This window comes from Alligator mississippiensis, chromosome 1, assembly GCF_030867095.1.
Source record: "Alligator mississippiensis isolate rAllMis1 chromosome 1, rAllMis1, whole genome shotgun sequence".
Classification (NCBI taxonomy): Eukaryota; Metazoa; Chordata; order Crocodylia; family Alligatoridae; genus Alligator; species Alligator mississippiensis.
This window is the reverse complement of record NC_081824.1, coordinates 303,999,235-304,017,449: the sequence shown is the minus strand read 5'-3', so window position 1 is coordinate 304,017,449 and position 18,215 is coordinate 303,999,235. Positions and strand designations below refer to the sequence as shown.

General features: G+C 37.3%; 2 protein-coding genes across 17 annotated transcripts in view; one reads left to right on the top strand and one right to left on the bottom strand.

Annotated features, from left to right (window-relative positions):
* The window catches only part of CASK (calcium/calmodulin dependent serine protein kinase), a 419,258-nt gene that overhangs the window by 158,059 nt on the left and 242,984 nt on the right, over positions 1-18,215 (bottom strand). For 15 of the 16 annotated variants that reach the window (XM_019487242.2, XM_019487243.2, XM_019487245.2 and 12 more), the window contains exon 6: positions 1,992-2,094. The exons of the other annotated variant lie outside the window; for it this stretch is intronic. In XM_019487242.2, the coding sequence (XP_019342787.1) occupies positions 1,992-2,094 (103 nt within the window). The remainder of the gene's footprint in view (positions 1-1,991; positions 2,095-18,215) is intronic. 16 annotated transcript variants of the gene reach the window in all.
* On the top strand, positions 4,897-11,176 carry GPR34 (G protein-coupled receptor 34). Its single transcript, XM_006265215.4, has 2 exons — positions 4,897-5,169; positions 8,960-11,176. The coding sequence occupies exon 2, from the start codon at positions 8,984-8,986 to the stop codon at positions 10,112-10,114; it is 1,131 nt and encodes a 376-aa protein (XP_006265277.1). The 5' UTR covers positions 4,897-5,169; positions 8,960-8,983; the 3' UTR covers positions 10,115-11,176.

The following is an 18,215-nucleotide window of genomic DNA, read 5'->3' as shown; positions in this document are numbered from 1 at the left end:
GCAATACAAAATAGAAGAATGCTGACATCTTGCTGATGCAAGTAAGCAGTCTGCTCTGAAGAATTTACAGTCTAGTTCAAGCAGGCAACACAGTTCTAAACCAACAACGTATCTATTTCATGATAAGATGTTGAGAAAACTGATAAATCTTAGGACTACTACAGAATTTATCCTTCCAAAATGTTGTGAATAAAGATGTGCTTTCAGGACAGACCCTGGAGGAGAAAACGACGGTTGCCAGATATCAGGAATAAGGAACAGCCTGGAAGAGATCATGAAAATGAGAGAAGAAAGAAGCATTTGGTAAGAAGAGAAACTTGGGTGGAGAAGTAGAAACAAGATCTGATACAATATATAAGCAGGACTGGATTAATCTGCAAGGGTGGGGGGAGGTTGGGAAATAAAGAGAAGCATGGTGAATGTGAAGGCAAAGGAGACCACAAAATGACTAGAATGAGAAGCAAGATGGTACAAGTTGACAAAAAGTTTATTCTGGAAGCAGCATTTTCGATAGATGTGTAGCAGAGGAGATAATCAAGATATGGAGAAAAAAATTAGCAATGGGGGTTAAACAGAAAGGACAGATGCTGCAAAAAGACCACCAACAGGATTTAGAGACTGTCTATGTAAAACAGAGGAAAAAAGAACGATATTAAGGTTGACCCAGAGTTTTGATGCCTAATAGGTAAGTTGGAAAATAGAAATGTAAATGGTGATGGGGAAAGGAAAGAGCAGCTTTGGGAGAAACTCAGTTTTTGTTAGGTTCGGCTTGAAGTAGTGGAGAGACATCTAGGTGGAAACATGTGAAAGGAAGTCAGATGTATAAAACCAGCTGCATGGTGATGGCAGCTGAAAGAGCAAAAGTACCAGGTACTTAGTAAAAGAGTAGAGAGAAGGAAAAAAATGAAGAACCAGCTATAAAGATATACTGAAAAAGGAAGAAAGATGGGACGCAGAAGAAGCTGCTAAAAAGAGGAAAATCAGGAGAGCACAAAGACATGAAATTCCTGGACAAATGTGAATGATCTCCTCATTCAAAACAATGGCTAGATCAGAAGGATAAATATAGAGAAAAGGACCTTGGACATGTCCACAAAAGACTGAAAGTTGTTGGTATTCTTAGAGTGGTATCAGTGGAGTATATGGAAATCAGATCCATTAAAAAATTCAAGGAGAAAAATTTGAAGCAGAAGTTTGTTAAACTTGGAGGGAAGAGGGAATTGCTCCCCTACTGAAGAAGGAAAATCCATGGTATCAATCCCCTAACTTGTCAATAAAGTCATTAAAAACAGACTGGGTCTTCATCTATGTAGACTGAATAAAGCATAACCCTATTGTCTGGAACAATATGGAAGGTAGCTAGAGGAAATAAAATTCACAGAAAGATGTAAATATATTCTGTTAAGGAAGATACATACATATCAAGATATAGGTATCTTATGCAATACTCATACCATATTATTACAATTTATAAGAAGGTTTCAGAAGTTATACCTAATGTGATCACACCACCTAATAGCATAGAGTATTCAGATAAAAAAACCGTACCTGTTACAATGGCACAACACATTAAGGTTGCTTTAGTTACCTTCAATTCAGTTTCCTTGGATTTAGTTTTCAAGGCCAGTTTTGGTTCTTTATGTCTGTCAACTGTGGTGAAAGGACCATACTAAAGTATTTCTGCATTTTTCAGTTATACTTCGACCAAGTCAGTTTAACTTCAATTCAGTCATTTTAAGGGAATTTCATTAATGTTTTAACTTGCATAAAAATGTAGCATATACTACTGACAGATTATCAATTTAGATTGATCATGTGCATATTATAAATGTCATTAAATTCTTTTAATGCAAGAATTGTGTGCCAAGATGTTTGCAAATTTTTAATTTTATAGGGCATGCTCCTCTTGGAAATGTACAATATTTTTCTTGTACTATAGTACATAGTGTAGATTGTGGTATTGAAGGCAAAATACAAGATAAATTTCTTACCTCCAGCAACTAGTCCAGACTCCCCTAATTGAATAGCTACCCCAAAACCACCAAGCTTTACAGGTGCTGAGTTTTCCTTTGAGGCAAGTAGTACACAGTGTGGCTGAAAAGAGAAACCCACCAGACATAAGATTATAATACAAAACTACTTGCTTAAAGACTGAACATATCTTTTTAATAGAGCAAAAAGAAGCTTAAGTTTCTGTCCTTTGAGTAGAGTTCCACATTGGCATTTTTTCACTTCTTCATTTGAAACTTACTTCGGTATGACAAACTCCTCACCCCTTACTGCCTTTCCTCTGGACACGCCCTCACAGGGCACAGCCTCTGCTCAAGTCTTGTCAGTACTCACAAAGACCACAACTTGAAGTCCTCGTGACAGAAAATAAGGACTTTATGAGCCTTTGGCAGTTCCTCTTTTTATCTCTCCTTTCTTTTTTTATCTCCACCTTTCCCCCTCAAGAACATTGTTCCCCAGCTGACTTCCTGCCCTTTGGGCAGGGGGCTGGACTCGATGATCTTCCGAGGTCCCTTCCAGCCCTAATGTCTATGAAATCTATGAATTGTACAATGCTCCATCTTTTCAGTCAGAGGATCCTACTCAGATATGTTATCTGTGAGACCTTCAGAAATGGTATAATACATTCTTCTGGAGCTCCTTACATTATTTTCAACTTCCACTCGCAAAAGAGAAGACAACTGCCCCTATAATGGTCTACAGTAACATAGTGGAGAAACAAACTAGTTCAGCCCTTGAAACAGGATTCTCTGCATGGTAGCTTGTACTTCTCTTCTTCTACGATTCATGCCATCAGTCACAGATATAAAATACAGCAATTAATAATATTACATAACTATTTTAGGGGATGTGACTTATGCTGGAAAAAAGTCTAGAATACATCTGACTAAGATAGGCTGCATACCACAATGAACCCCAAGAGAACTTGCATCTGCTCGCAGTTGACAGATCAGTCATATTACAGTGTCTAAAAGGACAATTTGCCAACTATATATTTGGAGAATAATTTGCTGAACATGTTACAAAACTGAAAGCTATCAATAAGCAATGCCTCCATCTCCCTCACAATCCGGGTATTTAAAGTAGCTAGGAAGCATGAATCTGTTGCCTTAAGTCCTGGACTTGGTCCAAGTACTAACCATACTTCTAGAAAAGACTGGAACTTGTATCACAGCAAACTAACAGGCTTAAAGTTAATTCCAATGATAGGAACCTGCTGAAACCTCTAGCACACAAGAAACAAAAGTGTTGAATACAAGGATGCTATTTGTAACAAAGCCATTTAGTATTATTACCGCCTTTTAATAAATGAAGCACATATATGGTTGTAAAGAATTCCCCTTGAATGTGGAAAAGAAACTCTACAAACCTTCTTCATGAATTGCAAACCATACAATGGTCATGGAGACTCCATGTTGGTCAGAAACATGAGGATTAATTACATATTCAACATTACTTCATCTTGAAGGCTCTCTTTGCTAAAGGCCAACAGTACCACATGAGTTTTAACTATATTCAAATAATCTAATTCTGGGTCATATTAAAAGAAAAACTTATGTCAGAAGGTTATAAAAAAAAGCCATCTACCACCATGCTTACTCAATTCCTAAAAAAAGTCACCTGTTTTTCTATCCTATATTTCCTGATCTCTTAATTATGGGTATAGATTGGTGCTCAAATCTATGGCACAGGTGTTTTATCAATATATAATGGAAAATGTATTAAAATATGCTGCAAATATTATATTTTAAGTGCCAGCATAAGTGAACCAGCTTCATTCACCTACAAAAACAGTGAATGACGTTGTTTGGTTTAGTCAGGGTGTTCTCCAAACTGAACTGGAACAGGGGAATGAATGTTTTGTATTAACCTCCTGGTTTCCCAATTCAGGAGTTAGCCAGAGGCTAGTTAAGGACATAATACAATTCAGAGCACCATGAGGAATGCTGCAAGTTGTGCCTGTTACCTGTGCTTCAGCCAGTGAGGTCTGCTGGAATGCCACGCACTCTTTAATACTTGGATATAGAGTTCCTGAGCTGGAAGAACCCCAAGCTAACTGAGTCCCATTTTGGCCCAGAAAAAAGGAGACATATTAGCTTGAGAATTTAAGCTGCTTTGTCAAAAACAGCGCATGCATTTGATGAGTTTTTATTATTATTGTTTTCAAAATCTTGGGGTGGGGGAGGGTGGAATAAACAATGCCTGACAGAAGACAACCTCCAAATGAGTCTGGCTGAAAGCTGAAGACTCCACAAGCAGACTTTATTCTCAACAAATAAATACACAAGTATTATTAACACATGGTTCTCATTTCAAACAGGTTAATGTGCTTGATAAATCTAAATGATATTCATGAACAGACCTGCAACTTGGGTTTGTATATATGAGTACTGCCTGACTCTGTTTTTAATCTTTTGTGACCTACTAGGAACATTGTTTTCCATTCTATCTGGTATTCTGTCTAGAAAAGCATAAACTTGTATGTAACTTTTTATGTAAGCCTGCAACTGTCTTGCATACAGTGCACTATAAAACACAGTCATTTGTGGTGATAATCAACTTTACTTCCTCAATTGTTGTTTTGCCTACAGACAACACCTATGCGAACGTATTTCAGAAAGAGACAGTTAACCATGTTAGAATGGGCATATTTCAGGAAATAAAAGAGTGGCTTTAATTGAAACATTTGTTGGTTTTTGACAAAGATGGGATATTTTGAAGACTGATGTGGTACTGTAGCTTTTGATCACCAGAATTTCGGAGGCAGAAATTTTCAGCATAGTAGCAAAAACACAGTTTTCCAATACAAATCCACTGGAAGTTTTCAGGTAAAAGCCAACATGTCCAGGTATTTTATTAAGTCTTAGATTAAACCAATTAAGATTCAACAAAAAACAGAATTAACATTTCTAATGGAAACTAATAGCTGGCAATGCGTAACTGCATCCCCCCCAAAAAAAAGAAAAAAGAAGAATTAAAAAAAAGAGCTTGCTGCAACAACATACAGGGGAAGTTATAACTTGCTGACACAGCTGATTCTTATCACTTGTACAGAGAAGCTTTGGCCAGTTTCAGTTTAAGACATGCATCGTTCTTCCTCCTTTCCTTCAAAAGCTGGTTTGGAAAACATCAGTGGAAGAGGTGCTTAGTAAACAGACTGTGAGTATTTTCCTTTTAATTACAGTTAAAAGTAAAACAAATTTTCTTTGAAAAATAGATTCCAAAAAGACTACTGACCACTAAGTTAAAAAATTAAATCACAATCTTAAAATGTTAAATAGATTATGTCTAACTGGTTCCTGGAGAAAATATTTATCCTGGCAGATGAGAAACATTTTGCTTCTAAAGCCTTTTACACTTCAACTTCTATGCTGCTTCTTCACTTTAATTGTATCATTGGGCAGATTAGATAAGAACATGAAAAATGTGTAATTTAACACAGTGGAATGTTGTCTTTAAAACACTTTTGAAGCAAATACCCTTTTAATTGAATCAAACATCTTTTAGAATAATCTGAAGCTCACATGCTGTGAGCCCTTGTAATGCAGTGTGGCAATATCACAGACACAGTAGAAGTGTAATTTAGGTAAGATTATTTACAAGTTGTGTGAAGTTGTTTTCAGTACATTCCCAAACACCATCATAAAATCATTCAGTGTGGTATATCAAAATATTTCAGCTCTTCTACTACAGTATTCTAAATCTTCTGAGCATGCAACTCTATGGATTACCTCTTGTTAGTATTAGGATTTTCCCCCTTTATTCTACTATTGACCTCCTTCCATGTGGTATTATATAGTAAAAAGTTTGCTATAGGTTGGAATTAGGAATCTCCCCCCATTCGATTTTCTATTTGACATATTAGAGTAATGTACAAAAAACCCCAATAGTTTTAAGCTTATAGGAAGCTAAGATATTGCTTCAAAAGAATCTAAACGAACCTGCCACTTAAGCTATATATAAACCAGCATTTCATATTTTCATATTTTGACAAATGCATTCATGTGAGGCAGCAAATAAAGTAGGTTCCTCAAAGAAGAGTGGTGTTGAAGCTGACAGCTAACAGACTGAGTAGTACCATTTCCAAAATATGTAGAATATGTACCTATAAAAGTCAAGTATACAAATACAGAACTTAGTCTATGCACATATTTAAAAAACCACACACATTATTTTTACTGTTGTTCTGCTCTTTTGGAGAACATTTAGTTTTAGTAATTTCCTTTAAAATACCTTTAAAAATGATATATTAAATTTGGACAAATATTTTTCTCCAAAATACTTTTAAGCATATAAAGATAAGTGAAAGCCAACCAAAAAAACTAAGTCAGGGCCAATTCTATGCTGTCTCTACTTGTGGCTTCCTGCTTTCCCTCACTACAGTTTTAAGTAACCTGCTATTTTTTACATCTTCGGTTTTTCTGACCATGCTAATATGGTTTTAACTTAGTATTAGTTCCTCCTTCTGTATCTTTTATTATAAAGGTAATGTTAACAATTGTTAAATATATATGCAGAATGATACAAATTAAAAAAAAAAAAGATTACAATACACTGAAAACATCTATTGTTGCTTACAATTACAAAGCAAATACAAATATCCTCAAACTAGCAATAAAACAATAACTACTATTACTTTCTAAGTTTTGAAACAATAAGTGACTTGCATGCAAGAGATGCTGGGTGCTGTATTTGAAACTGAAATTGCTAGTTTCAGTGTTGGTCATTGTTCTGGTAGATTTCAATTTACCTCTATCACACTGCAGCTTCTGGTACAAAGTAATCTAATTGTGAAAGATTCCCAAAATCTCTCACACATGAAGACTTGGTCCTCCTAAACCTTGGGGAAATGCACAACACCTGTAACTCAAGTTAGGAACTGGGTTTTGATGTCAAAGGGACTACTCATCAAAATAGCATAAATTAGCATTAGATGGTACTACAGGTTGCACAAACTCTATAATCCGCCTTATTTTGACTGAATTACTATGATGCTAATTATATACTCACTGCACATTTCAAATTCTTACCATAAACTGGTGCTGTTATACCCTAGTTTTAGTGTTTCTCTTTCAAATTATCTGAGAATTAGGAGAATGCCACAGAAAACTTAACGGCTCTGAACAATTGGTAGCCAGAAGAAAAAAAAACGGTCTTGACAAGTATACTCTAAAAGTTAAAAATGGCATAACTAAGTTCACTCACAGTAGATTGGAGAAAAATGGTTTAAAGGCCTAAGAATGGTGGTCAACAAAGTATTCAGTAATACACCAATACTTTGTCTCTATATCTAAAAGCTGCTTTTTAGGAGTGTAGGAACCCATGTATGATGCTTGGTTGCAAATCCACAATCTCACCCTGAACAGTACGAACAGAAACAGAATTGCATCAAACCACCTACTCAGACGTTTAAGAAAAACAGATCTCTTCTTGAGAAGAGGGTAGAAAGAAATAGGTTTTTCATGTTTTTTAACCAAAGCTTTTTGAAATTTTTGCATGACATGGTAACCACCAGTTTAAAAGTGGATGATCCCCCCACACATTTTCAGTGATTAGTTTATAATAATGTTTATTATTTAGAGCAGAGTAGAACACTGTAAAATGCAACAATGTTTCAAGAGAGCATGCTTGGGCATATTTTAAGAAAATTTCATTTTATATATTTTTAAAAGAAAAGTAGGAAGATTTTATTGGTAAAAATCAGAACCATCCAATGCATAAAACAAAATCATTCTTAGATCATTAAGCACAGATTCTGTCCTCTTATACTCCAACTGCAACAAATAGCCTACGATATTTCACAGTAATATATTTTTAACTCCTGTATGTGGGAGCACTTATCTGATGCATCTCAACAAGTGAGACTGAGACAATGTAATTTCATTTATTATGGTGGTGACCCCAAACTCACAGGTTAAACTTTTAGTTTTTCATGTTTTACGTGTTTTCACTAGCTAAATAATACAGTAATTTCTCTTTACATTTAATTAATGTATAAAGTGCTACCTTTAAAAGAAACACAGGTTTTATAGACATTCAGTTTTTTTCTGGGAGAGCTGCTTCTCTCCCAAGCGAAACCATGAGTGTACAGATTTTCAGGCTTTTCCTCCTAGAGTAAAAATGGCTGCTCCAGGAGAAAAATAACTAGGGAACAACCAGGTTTAAAATCACTCCCAGGAGTGCTTTTCCCAGGACAGCAAATGTCTGCACATGCTGTAGCTCCTCTTAGAAGAGAATGCAGCCCTCCAGCATCCCCAACCCCACCCTAGGGAGAAAGTGTGTTGTTTGCTGGACTGCACTGCTCCAGCAGGGAACAAAACACACCTCTTTCACAGTCCCCACATTGTGCTGTGCAGGGAAACACAGGCTGACCATGGGCAGTCTGGGTCAGCCATTCAGAGCTGCCCTATGCATTGCTGACATCTGTCACCAGGCAGACTAAGGTGCACAGTGTCAACACTGCAAGTTCTTCACTCTTCAGGGCCTCAACATTCAAATGTCGGTACACATGAGTCTGGGTAAGATTTTCTACCAGGAGAAAAAATCTGAGAGAATTCTCCCAAATTGTTTGAATATATGTATGCAGCCACACTGGCAACACTTTTGGGCAAAATTTAAAAACAAACAAATAAAACACTGCTTTCCTTATGTTGTTTGAAAATAACTTTTTGCAGGAGAGAACCAAGACAACTCACCTGCTTTTTTGATGGGAGACTAAAAAGGGAAAAAATGCAAGTGTCTCAAATTATAAAGCTGTGGCCAAATTTTTATCAGCATACCTGGTCCCTGTGGTACTTAACAGATAAAAAATAAAAAATTATAAATAATTTATTAACTGCTGCTTTTACATGGGTTAAATAGCTTGGTTTAAGACTATGCCTAGGACTGTGTTATATAACTGTGCATATGAAAAAGAATTCTGAAGATTTTTTTCTTTGCATCCACATAGAACTGAGTAAGAAAATTGTGTCTGATGATGGATGTGACCTCATCTGGCTTCCCAAACTCTTCTGGAGACTTCTGGAGTAATCCAAGTGAGCTGATGAAAAATTTTTCTTCGGAAACCCAAAACATTACCATCTGTCTTATGAATGAAGACTCCTTGTCTTTTACCATAATAGTTTCATACTCCATTATCTTTGTCATTGGATTGGCTGGCAATAGTATAGCTTTGTTTGCTTTTTTGTGTGTTCATTCCAAAAGGAATTCTATCCAGATTTACTTGCTAAATGTAGCCATCGCAGACCTTCTGCTGATCTTCTGCCTGCCCTTCCGGATATTATATCATATTAATAAAAACACATGGACATTGGGACAGATGTTCTGCAAGACTGTAGGAACCTTGTTTTATATGAACATGTACATCAGTATAGTATTGCTGGGACTAATTAGTATGGACCGCTATGTGAAAATCAAAAAGTCTATTCGACGTCCTACAGTGTTAACAACCAAACGAAGCATGTGTATTTGTTGCATAGTGTGGGCAATTGCACTAACAGGATTTATAGTAATAGTTGCCCAGCCTACTAAGAAGGAAGAACACAATTCTATTATGTGCTTTCATTACAGAGATAAACAGCAAAAAAAAATAGAAGCAAGTATAAATTATATTGTTGTAATAATCTTTTGGATAGTTTTCTTTCTACTAATACTTTCATATGTTAAAATTGCTAAGATCCTCCTGAAAATTTCAAAGAAAAGAGCACATTTCCCCAATGCTGGAAAGTATGCCATCACGGCAAGGAATTCCTTCATTGTACTCATCATTTTTACCTTTTGTTTTGTTCCTTTTCATGCATTTCGATTTGTCTACATTACATCACAACTGCAAAATACATCTTGTTTTTGGAAAGAGATCATTCACAAATGTAATGAGATTATGCTTATATTCTCATCTTTTAACAGCTGCCTTGATCCTATTATGTATTTCCTAATGTCCAGCAGTGTCCGTAAGACTGTACTCCAACTTATTTGTAGAAGAATTCACAGGGACTCAAACATGACAGAAAGTACTTCAGAAATGAAACCGGGACAATCTACTCTAGAAGCAACGACCACCATTACTCCCCATTCAAGCTTTTTAAAAAAAAGGTCCCTGATCTGATCATTTAAACAAAAGGAAGACAACAACTTAATAAAATCCCCTGAAGAACTATTCAGTCAGTCTAAATCACAAATGTTTAATGGACCAGACAGAGCAATTTAAGAAGTGGCATTACTGTCTCCTTCTCCCTTTCCCTTTGTTAAAATATGGAAGGTCCCGGATCTCTTAACTGAAAAATGAAACTTAACTTCTTGTAGTTTAAACACTTCATTAAAACACTTCACTTCTCCTAGGATTAATTTTCAGCACTGGACTTTCAGGGACAATTTTTCGACTCTGGACTCAATTTGTGTGCGCAAAAAACTTCATAGATACAAACATTAGGTGTACATTAAGTAGTACTATTCTTTACATGTTTTTAGAAACCGGAGGATAAACGTCATACATGCCACATGCTTTTTTTCTGTTTGATATAAACCAACATAACCCCTGTATTTAATATTTGATAAATCTGTCTTTGAAGAATAATATATTTTAGAAGGCTTTAAAAATCAGTTTCTTAGCTGTTTTTATTGAACTAATCCTTTCACAGCAAGATATTTAATAATCTATTATGAATATGACTCAGACAGGAGGTAAAAACCATGAAGGCATGACAATGAATCTAAACTCAATGTCTTGAATGTTTTAACTTAGGTAAATAATAATATTTAAGACAGCTTCTTATACTTGGTTCCTTAAGGATTATGACAATAATGCACTGTATATATAATTTTTAGAATGTATATCCATCTCTTGGCTCAAGATTGTAAGCTCTTTGGAGCAGAGATCATTTTTATATTCTGGTTCTGACTGGATCTCCTAGGCAATACCATAAAACTAATAATACAAAATAAATACCTTCACACCTAGACACCTGGTATACCTAGAGCTACTTTATAGCCATAAACAAACAGTCACGTGGTGTCCTTCCCTCCCCCACCATGTTTTGAGCCAACAAGAAATTGTGCCCTTCTTTCAGAAACCCTCAGAAATGTTAAGATGTAAATTTCTACACTGAATCAGAAATAACCAAAACAAGTTAAAAATGAAACTGTAAACAAAATAAAATTTTAGTTAACAGATATTCTGTAACATTTTAAGATTCTCTCACACAATATTACATTTATACTAGAGGCTTATTATAGGATTGTAATCCACAAAAAAGGGGTAAAGATCACAAAGTTATGATTTGGGGATATCTTCAGTGAAACGAGCAGTGGCATGAGAACTAACAAGGGTTCAATTTGTTTACCTTCAATGGAAAGCTGAAACCCAAGTGAAAGACTGGTTTTCTAAAACAAAACAAAAAAAATGTTGTGATCTGAATTTTAGTAAATCCATCAGTGATTTCATTATTGCAATATTTTGGTAGAAAAGTAAGTTATCACTATGAACTCACGACAAGATGTATATGTTTATTTGGTTTTGAAGGTGCACCTTGCTTTGATTCCAGTTCCACAGTATGGCAGCTGTTACATTACTATTCAGGCAGCTGAGGAATTTAATGGCTCGCTGTTCTTCACTACATAAGTGTTGATGATCATCTCTCCTCTTCGAGAGTCCTGATGTTCCATTAATCAAGTTAACCTTTCTTAGGGCAATTTTGCTGCCTGGTAGCTTTCTCCTGGTTTCTCTCCTCCTATTTCACAGCCTTGGAAACTCTTCAGATCTTTTCAGAATCAGAGATCAATCCAAGAAGACCAATCCCTTGTAGCAGCTAAGGTTTCAGCTTTAGTTATGCTGGAAAAGGAGGGCAAGTAAGATGAAGATCAGGCTCTGTCCCTGCTCTATGCAGCCATAACTCTGAGGAAAAAATCTAACTTTCTTCATTCTGCCTTTCAAAAACAAGGTGCTTGTTATATTCCAGGGCATGTTATGTGTGAGAAAATACTGTATTCAAAACCCCACGGACAGCAAGGCCACAGCAGATTGTTCATGCTGACACACCAAAACATATTATTTAATAAATCTTGACAGTAATGATTTTGTTCAAAAGTAATGCGGTTTGAATTTTTCTACTATGGTATACTCAAAGATGCTATAAACTAAGAAGAGAAGGTAACACAAATCTAAGCTTAACTTGATGCAAAGTAGCATTGTTTGTTGGTATTGATTTTAGGTATAATTTTACTTGTTTTGTTTCCCGTTCACCCAGATAGGAATGAACCTACATCACTTGCTTCCCAGAAAACTGATCTAACATGTAGGTTATGGGCTAGGCATTGGCCAGAACATTTGCCATACTGCTTCTTGAAGCCGGTCCACGGGGCAGCTAGGCAGGAATGACATGTGGGGCAAGTGTGTCAAGAACAAGCTTGTGCAAGGATGGCTGAAGTAAGATGGATGCTGCACCTGGGCTCGTCTTGACAGCAACAAGGGAGAACTATTCCACAGCTGTCTGTGGAAGTGCATATTAAATACAAGGTGTAGAAAAAACAGAAGGGCCAAAACCAGAAGGCAGGGCCTCCTCCTGTCAACTACCTTTCAAAAGGTAATTTTAAAGGTATTTTCTGATGCCCATGTTTGTTATAGTTGCCCAATTTGTACATGTGAAACTACAGCAGGCAGAGTGTTGTGAAACTAAAATTTAGCCTAAACACCAGGTTTATTTCGTTTATAAAGTGCTAGATAAGAAGAGACTTGCCAGGTGGTTCACACCTCCATTTTACTTTTCATCCAAAAGAGGCCAAAATATGATGAAGCTTGCTACAGTACATACTATGCCACCCTTACATCAGGATGGATGGTGCATTGATTTTGACTGAACTGCCATAGGATTCAAAATACAACTTCACGTAACAGGGTCAGAGTTGCCAGGCTGTACCATTCTTACCGACTGTACAATTGTACAATTCTAATTTTGATGGGACTAGAGCAGGAGTAGCACACTCCTTGACATAAGAGTGAGCTCATTATGGTTAGAAAGACAAGGGGAGATCTTATGCACATCATGTGGCTCTTTTGTTGAATTCAATGCGTAATTCCTGTAGACAGCCAAGGTACAGTATCAGCCATATTTCCCTCTATTTTACAAATATGCATATGTATCCTCATACCATGCTGTATATATTCTACTTGCACAAAATGTACTATATTTTAAATATATATTACTTCTGCTCACAGAGGACAATAAGGGAATATTTAAGTAAATTACATTCCGGACCTGTTATAAACTGGACAGATCTTTTAACAACTAAGTTGTCTTTGAAGACCTTCTAAAGAAATGCAAATGATAAATTTGAGAACACCAGACCTAAGAAATAAAAGCCAGTATTGAGTGACAAGGATATGGATATATTTTTGGTTCTGGTAAGCAATTTTTGTTCTCATACTCAGCTTAATTGTAATTCTGGTTTTAACTTGCACATCTGTACATTTCCTGGAAAAAGTTAAAATTTAATTAAATGTGGTGACTCAAAATTAGAAGCGAATAACTAACTTCCACAAATAGTCACAAAACACAAAAAAGGAACTGCAGTCTTACACCACTGTTTTCAGTAACAGAGATGAATAAAGGCCAGATCACTTTTGGTTAGGGATAAGTCTTTAGCCTAAGACTGTCTCAGAAGCCATACCCAGAGGGCTGTGTGTTGTATAGTATGAAAGGGGTTTCCAGAAACATTGTTTAAGTCCCATTAGGCCAAAGTAACTTTCTTGCATACCCCCTTCTAGGAACGACGGTCGTTTAGGAACAGTGAATACAGCAGGGGATTGGACTAAATGACCTTCAAAGTCCCTTCTAATCCTATAATGATTGTACTCCAACTTTAAAATTATATATATAATGATATGAATATACTGAACCCTTTGCATCAGCTAAAACAAAGAATGGTTTCTTTATGATATCAGTTAGGTTACAGAATGTCAATTTAAATGTTTCATGCTTTAATGACAAGAGAATTTTTTCCCCCCCATGAAAATACAAAAAAGAAAAAAACATTACAATGCACAAGATCATACTGAAACGTCTAGTAAAAAATTCTGGATACTTCTGCCTGAGACACCAAATCAAGCTCTTATTTTCAAGCTCTCCCTGTTAGGAATGCAAATGCTGGTGATCAGTAGAGAAGCAAAATCAGTAGACAAAAACCTGCCAGCAACCAGCAGAATTTACCCTGTCATGTGGATTTCTTTTTCTTTCTTTCTTTTTTCAAGTGACTAAAAAAAAAGAAACTTTTCAGGCATCATTATCAGAAAGAGCTATTGCAGATCAATATATTTAAATTGATAATTCAAGTGAAATTGTGGCATAACAGAATGCAGTAAAATCTTTTTTTTCTGACTACCTCCATCAAGTACAGTTTACATAGGAAAACTCATCTCAGAAGGGAGAGTAATCATGACCTACATTTTTTAATCCTCAGCCCATATTGTGAAATGGGACACTCTGGAGGCAACCTGAGGAATTTCACTAGAAAAATTCAAACTGTATTTAGTTGCATGTGATCTGGAGCCCAAGTGTAAAAGTGATGACAAATTTTACTAGTACAAATAGACAGCAAAGACCTGGTGGGCTTAAATTTGCAAATGCCTGACAGAAGTTAGCTTGCTCATCTTATATATCTTTACTGTAAAGGCAGCCCTGGACATGTGAATAATTTGTTTTACTTACAGATTTTGTAATAGGTACATAACAGGTTATAAAGTTATGATTTCAATATGAACACGCATCTATGTATTATTAGAGACAGTACAAGGGCAACTAAACTTTACTGCAAACAATTACAATTCATTGATTAATATAACAACTTTCATTTTAGACATAAAATTAAGCCAAGGCCACAATGATAGTTGTAAAATTTACAGAAAATAAATTACTTATGTGCATCAACAGAGCACAGTCTATTCATTTCAGGCCCCAAGCCAACAATGAATGTAATTACATACTTCTGTCCATCCCCATTCAGCAATGTACTCATCTTCAATGGCAGTTAACAAGGGTTTATGTATTTTGCTGAATCAGCCTCTCTCACAGGCTTCTATATCATTAATAGAAAGAAAATTACAGTTTTGCTTTTCATTGTTTTTAATGAACACTCATAACAAAAGTCATAACATTCTACGCTGAATTACTCACATCCATGTTACATAACTTCCCTTTTGGAAGCAGAATCCGGGTTGGAAGTTCACAGCAATATCCTTATCGTAAGTTTACTAATCACCCTACAGCTACAGGACATTATGAAGTTAAATAGGAAATGTAAACAGGTTTGAAATTATTGCAAATTTTTCACATGTAGTACATAGTAATAGCACATAACAGGATAGGCTAAGCACAAGTTTAGAATAGAATATCAAGCCAAAATCTGCACTTCCCCTTTGAACTCCCTTCTTTTGGGGGTTTTATGTTGTGTTAATTTTTACTTTTAAATTTAATCATGCAATTATATGGAATAAATGAATCTATTAAGTAGCATTAGCCTTTTGTATCATGTAATTTGCAATAATCCTGTCTACGCAAACAATTTTTCATTTTGTTACACTATACTTGGAAGTGACCCACAATCTCCTTTTTTGTCAGTCTTTTTGCTATTATTATCCCATAAAAATTAAGATGACTGCACACGCATCAAATTATGTAATGAAAACAATTATACAAATCTTGTTTTCAATGCACGTTTACTTTGAAAATGAAAGCTATAGGCACACACAAATGTGCTTATTTCTTGCCTATTTCTCCTTTTCTGTCACTAATCATTTCTCAAATTTTAATTTACTGTAGGTTTTGGGGGGAAGCAGGCAGAGGGGGCATGGGAAGCAAAGCAGTAATTATTTTACTTTTCAAAGCAACTACTTTAACTTGTACATCTTATCTTATATTATTATACCTGTGCTTCTGCAATTTGTGCAAACAATATGTAGCTGCCCTCTGTAGACAACCCACAGAAAAGAACTCTAACTACATCTGTCTTCCTGTCTATAGTATTAATGAACTGCACATAGAATTCTGCTCAGTTCTAAATGGTAACAGTAAATTTTAAATATTTGAAAGAGCCAATATGTATTAAAAAATAAATATGTGAAAAGGGCTTAACTTGAAGTACAAAAACATAATGGACAAATAGATCTCTTTTTAAAATTGCCCTTACAGGAAAAACATTTTTATGCCAAATGTCAGGACAGAATTACTGTGGTACCTAAGTAACTAACACACACAATCAAAAAGGTGCAGGGGCAGAGCATTCTGTCCCAGGACACTTAACATTTCTAATGGCATGGGCTATGCCACAGTAGCAGGAAGTCCCAGCAGGTACATTCCTGAGCACACACCACATCTGGTTTTGCTTGCTGCTCCAAACCTCTGAGGCTACTCTGGGGATATCCCAGAGGCTGTCCTCAAGTACATCAGAAGCTGAGGTCTTAAGAACAAAGACCTGCCCCCAAAGTACCTTCATCGTTGTATTTCCAAGTGCGGAGCATGTGAGCAGAAACAAGTGGCCAGGATGTTGCTGTCATAGCCTAACTGGCTATCCAGCTATAGAAAGAAAAAACATGAACAAAAATAAAACAATTCAACAAGTCAGGCAAGTTTGGCGCATCTATGTAAACCAGGGGTGAACAAAATACAGCCGTGGGCTGCATGCAGCCTGATAACTGATTGGATCTGGCCTGCGGGCAAGGGTCCACCAACTAACTGGAACTGGCCCAGGGCTGCCCCTGCAGCCCCGGCACATGTGCACAGCTTCCCAGCAGGGATGCGTCCAGTGTGGCTGCAGCTGCCTAGGTACTCCTTGGCTCACCCTGCCTCTAGAGTCTCCTCCTCCTCCTGCCTCTGCTGCACCACTCCAGATTAGGGGAAGCTGCAGCCTGGTGGCTCCTGGCCTGCTTGTGGGGATCCACCTTGCTCCAGGCTGCCTTCCATCCATTCTACCAGCTCAAGGGGATGTGCAGGAGGTCTAGTAGGTGGAAGGCAGCCAGTAGCTGGATCTCTGTAGCTCTGCACGCTGGGGCATGAGCTGTCCAGCTGCAGCTCCCCCCCAGTGCCTAGAGCAGCGCAGCAGGGACAGGAGGAGCCACTGGAGGTGGGCGGAGCCAAGCAGGACCCTGGCAGCTGCAGCAGCAGCACCAGGAGCAGCCCCACTAGGAAGCTGTGTGTGCTGGCTGGGGCTGTGGCTGGCAGGTGTGGGTGGGAGTACAGCATGGGCTGCTCCAGGCAGGAGTGGGTAGGGCTCAGTCCTGTAGGGTAGCAGTGGCAGGGGAGAGGGGCTGCAGGGCAGCCTGGATGCAAGCTCCATGCAGCTGCAGCAATAAGGGCCTGGCATTGGTAAGGTGGAGGCAGCTGCTTTTTCCCTGCACTCAGCTGCGTCTTCTGCCTGGCTGCTGCAGATCCTTATCGTGGTGGGTGGGCCCAGAGCAGGCACAGGGTGGGCTAGGGTTGGGAGCTGTGTGAGTGGGTTCCAGCTGGTCTGGAGCTGGTGCACTCCAGTTGGGGTGAGTCTGGAGTGGGTGTGGGGCAGGCCAGGACTGTGTACTCAGCTGCTGCTGGGCACTGGTGGTTATGAACTGCTGTATGGTATGTGGGCTCTGGGCTGTTGGCAGGGAGGGGTGTGTGTGTGGAGGGGGTGCTGATTAACCCACAACATATCCCTAAAAACTGCCTGTGTGGCCCGTGGGCCCAAATAATTGCCCACCTCTGTGTTAGTCAGTTTGGTTCTATTACACAATGTAGAGAAATTAAAGCTTGCTAATAATTCACCTCAGAAAACAATAATCTTCTGATTTTCTCCATGTATAACTTGATATATTAAAAGAAAAGGATAAAAGATAAAACTGCACATCTGACTCAGCTTTTTTGTGGTATTTAGGTTAGGCTGCACTTGCTTCTTTCCCAGATCTGAAGAAGAGCACTTTGTGCTCAAAAACATGTCTACCATCTTCCCTAGCTATATCATTGATTCAATGAAAGATATCACCCCAAAAACCTTGCTTTTCAGTTTTTAAAGGATCATCATAAAGACAAATTATATAAGACTGCTTTTTTATTATGGAACCAATGTTATAAACCATTGGTGTAGGATTTTCATAAAATACTTGGCTTCATCCTAGCTCTAACTGGTCCTGAAGGTAAAAATGAGCAAACTTAGCTTTAAAAAAAAATCCCATACTTTAACACATTAAC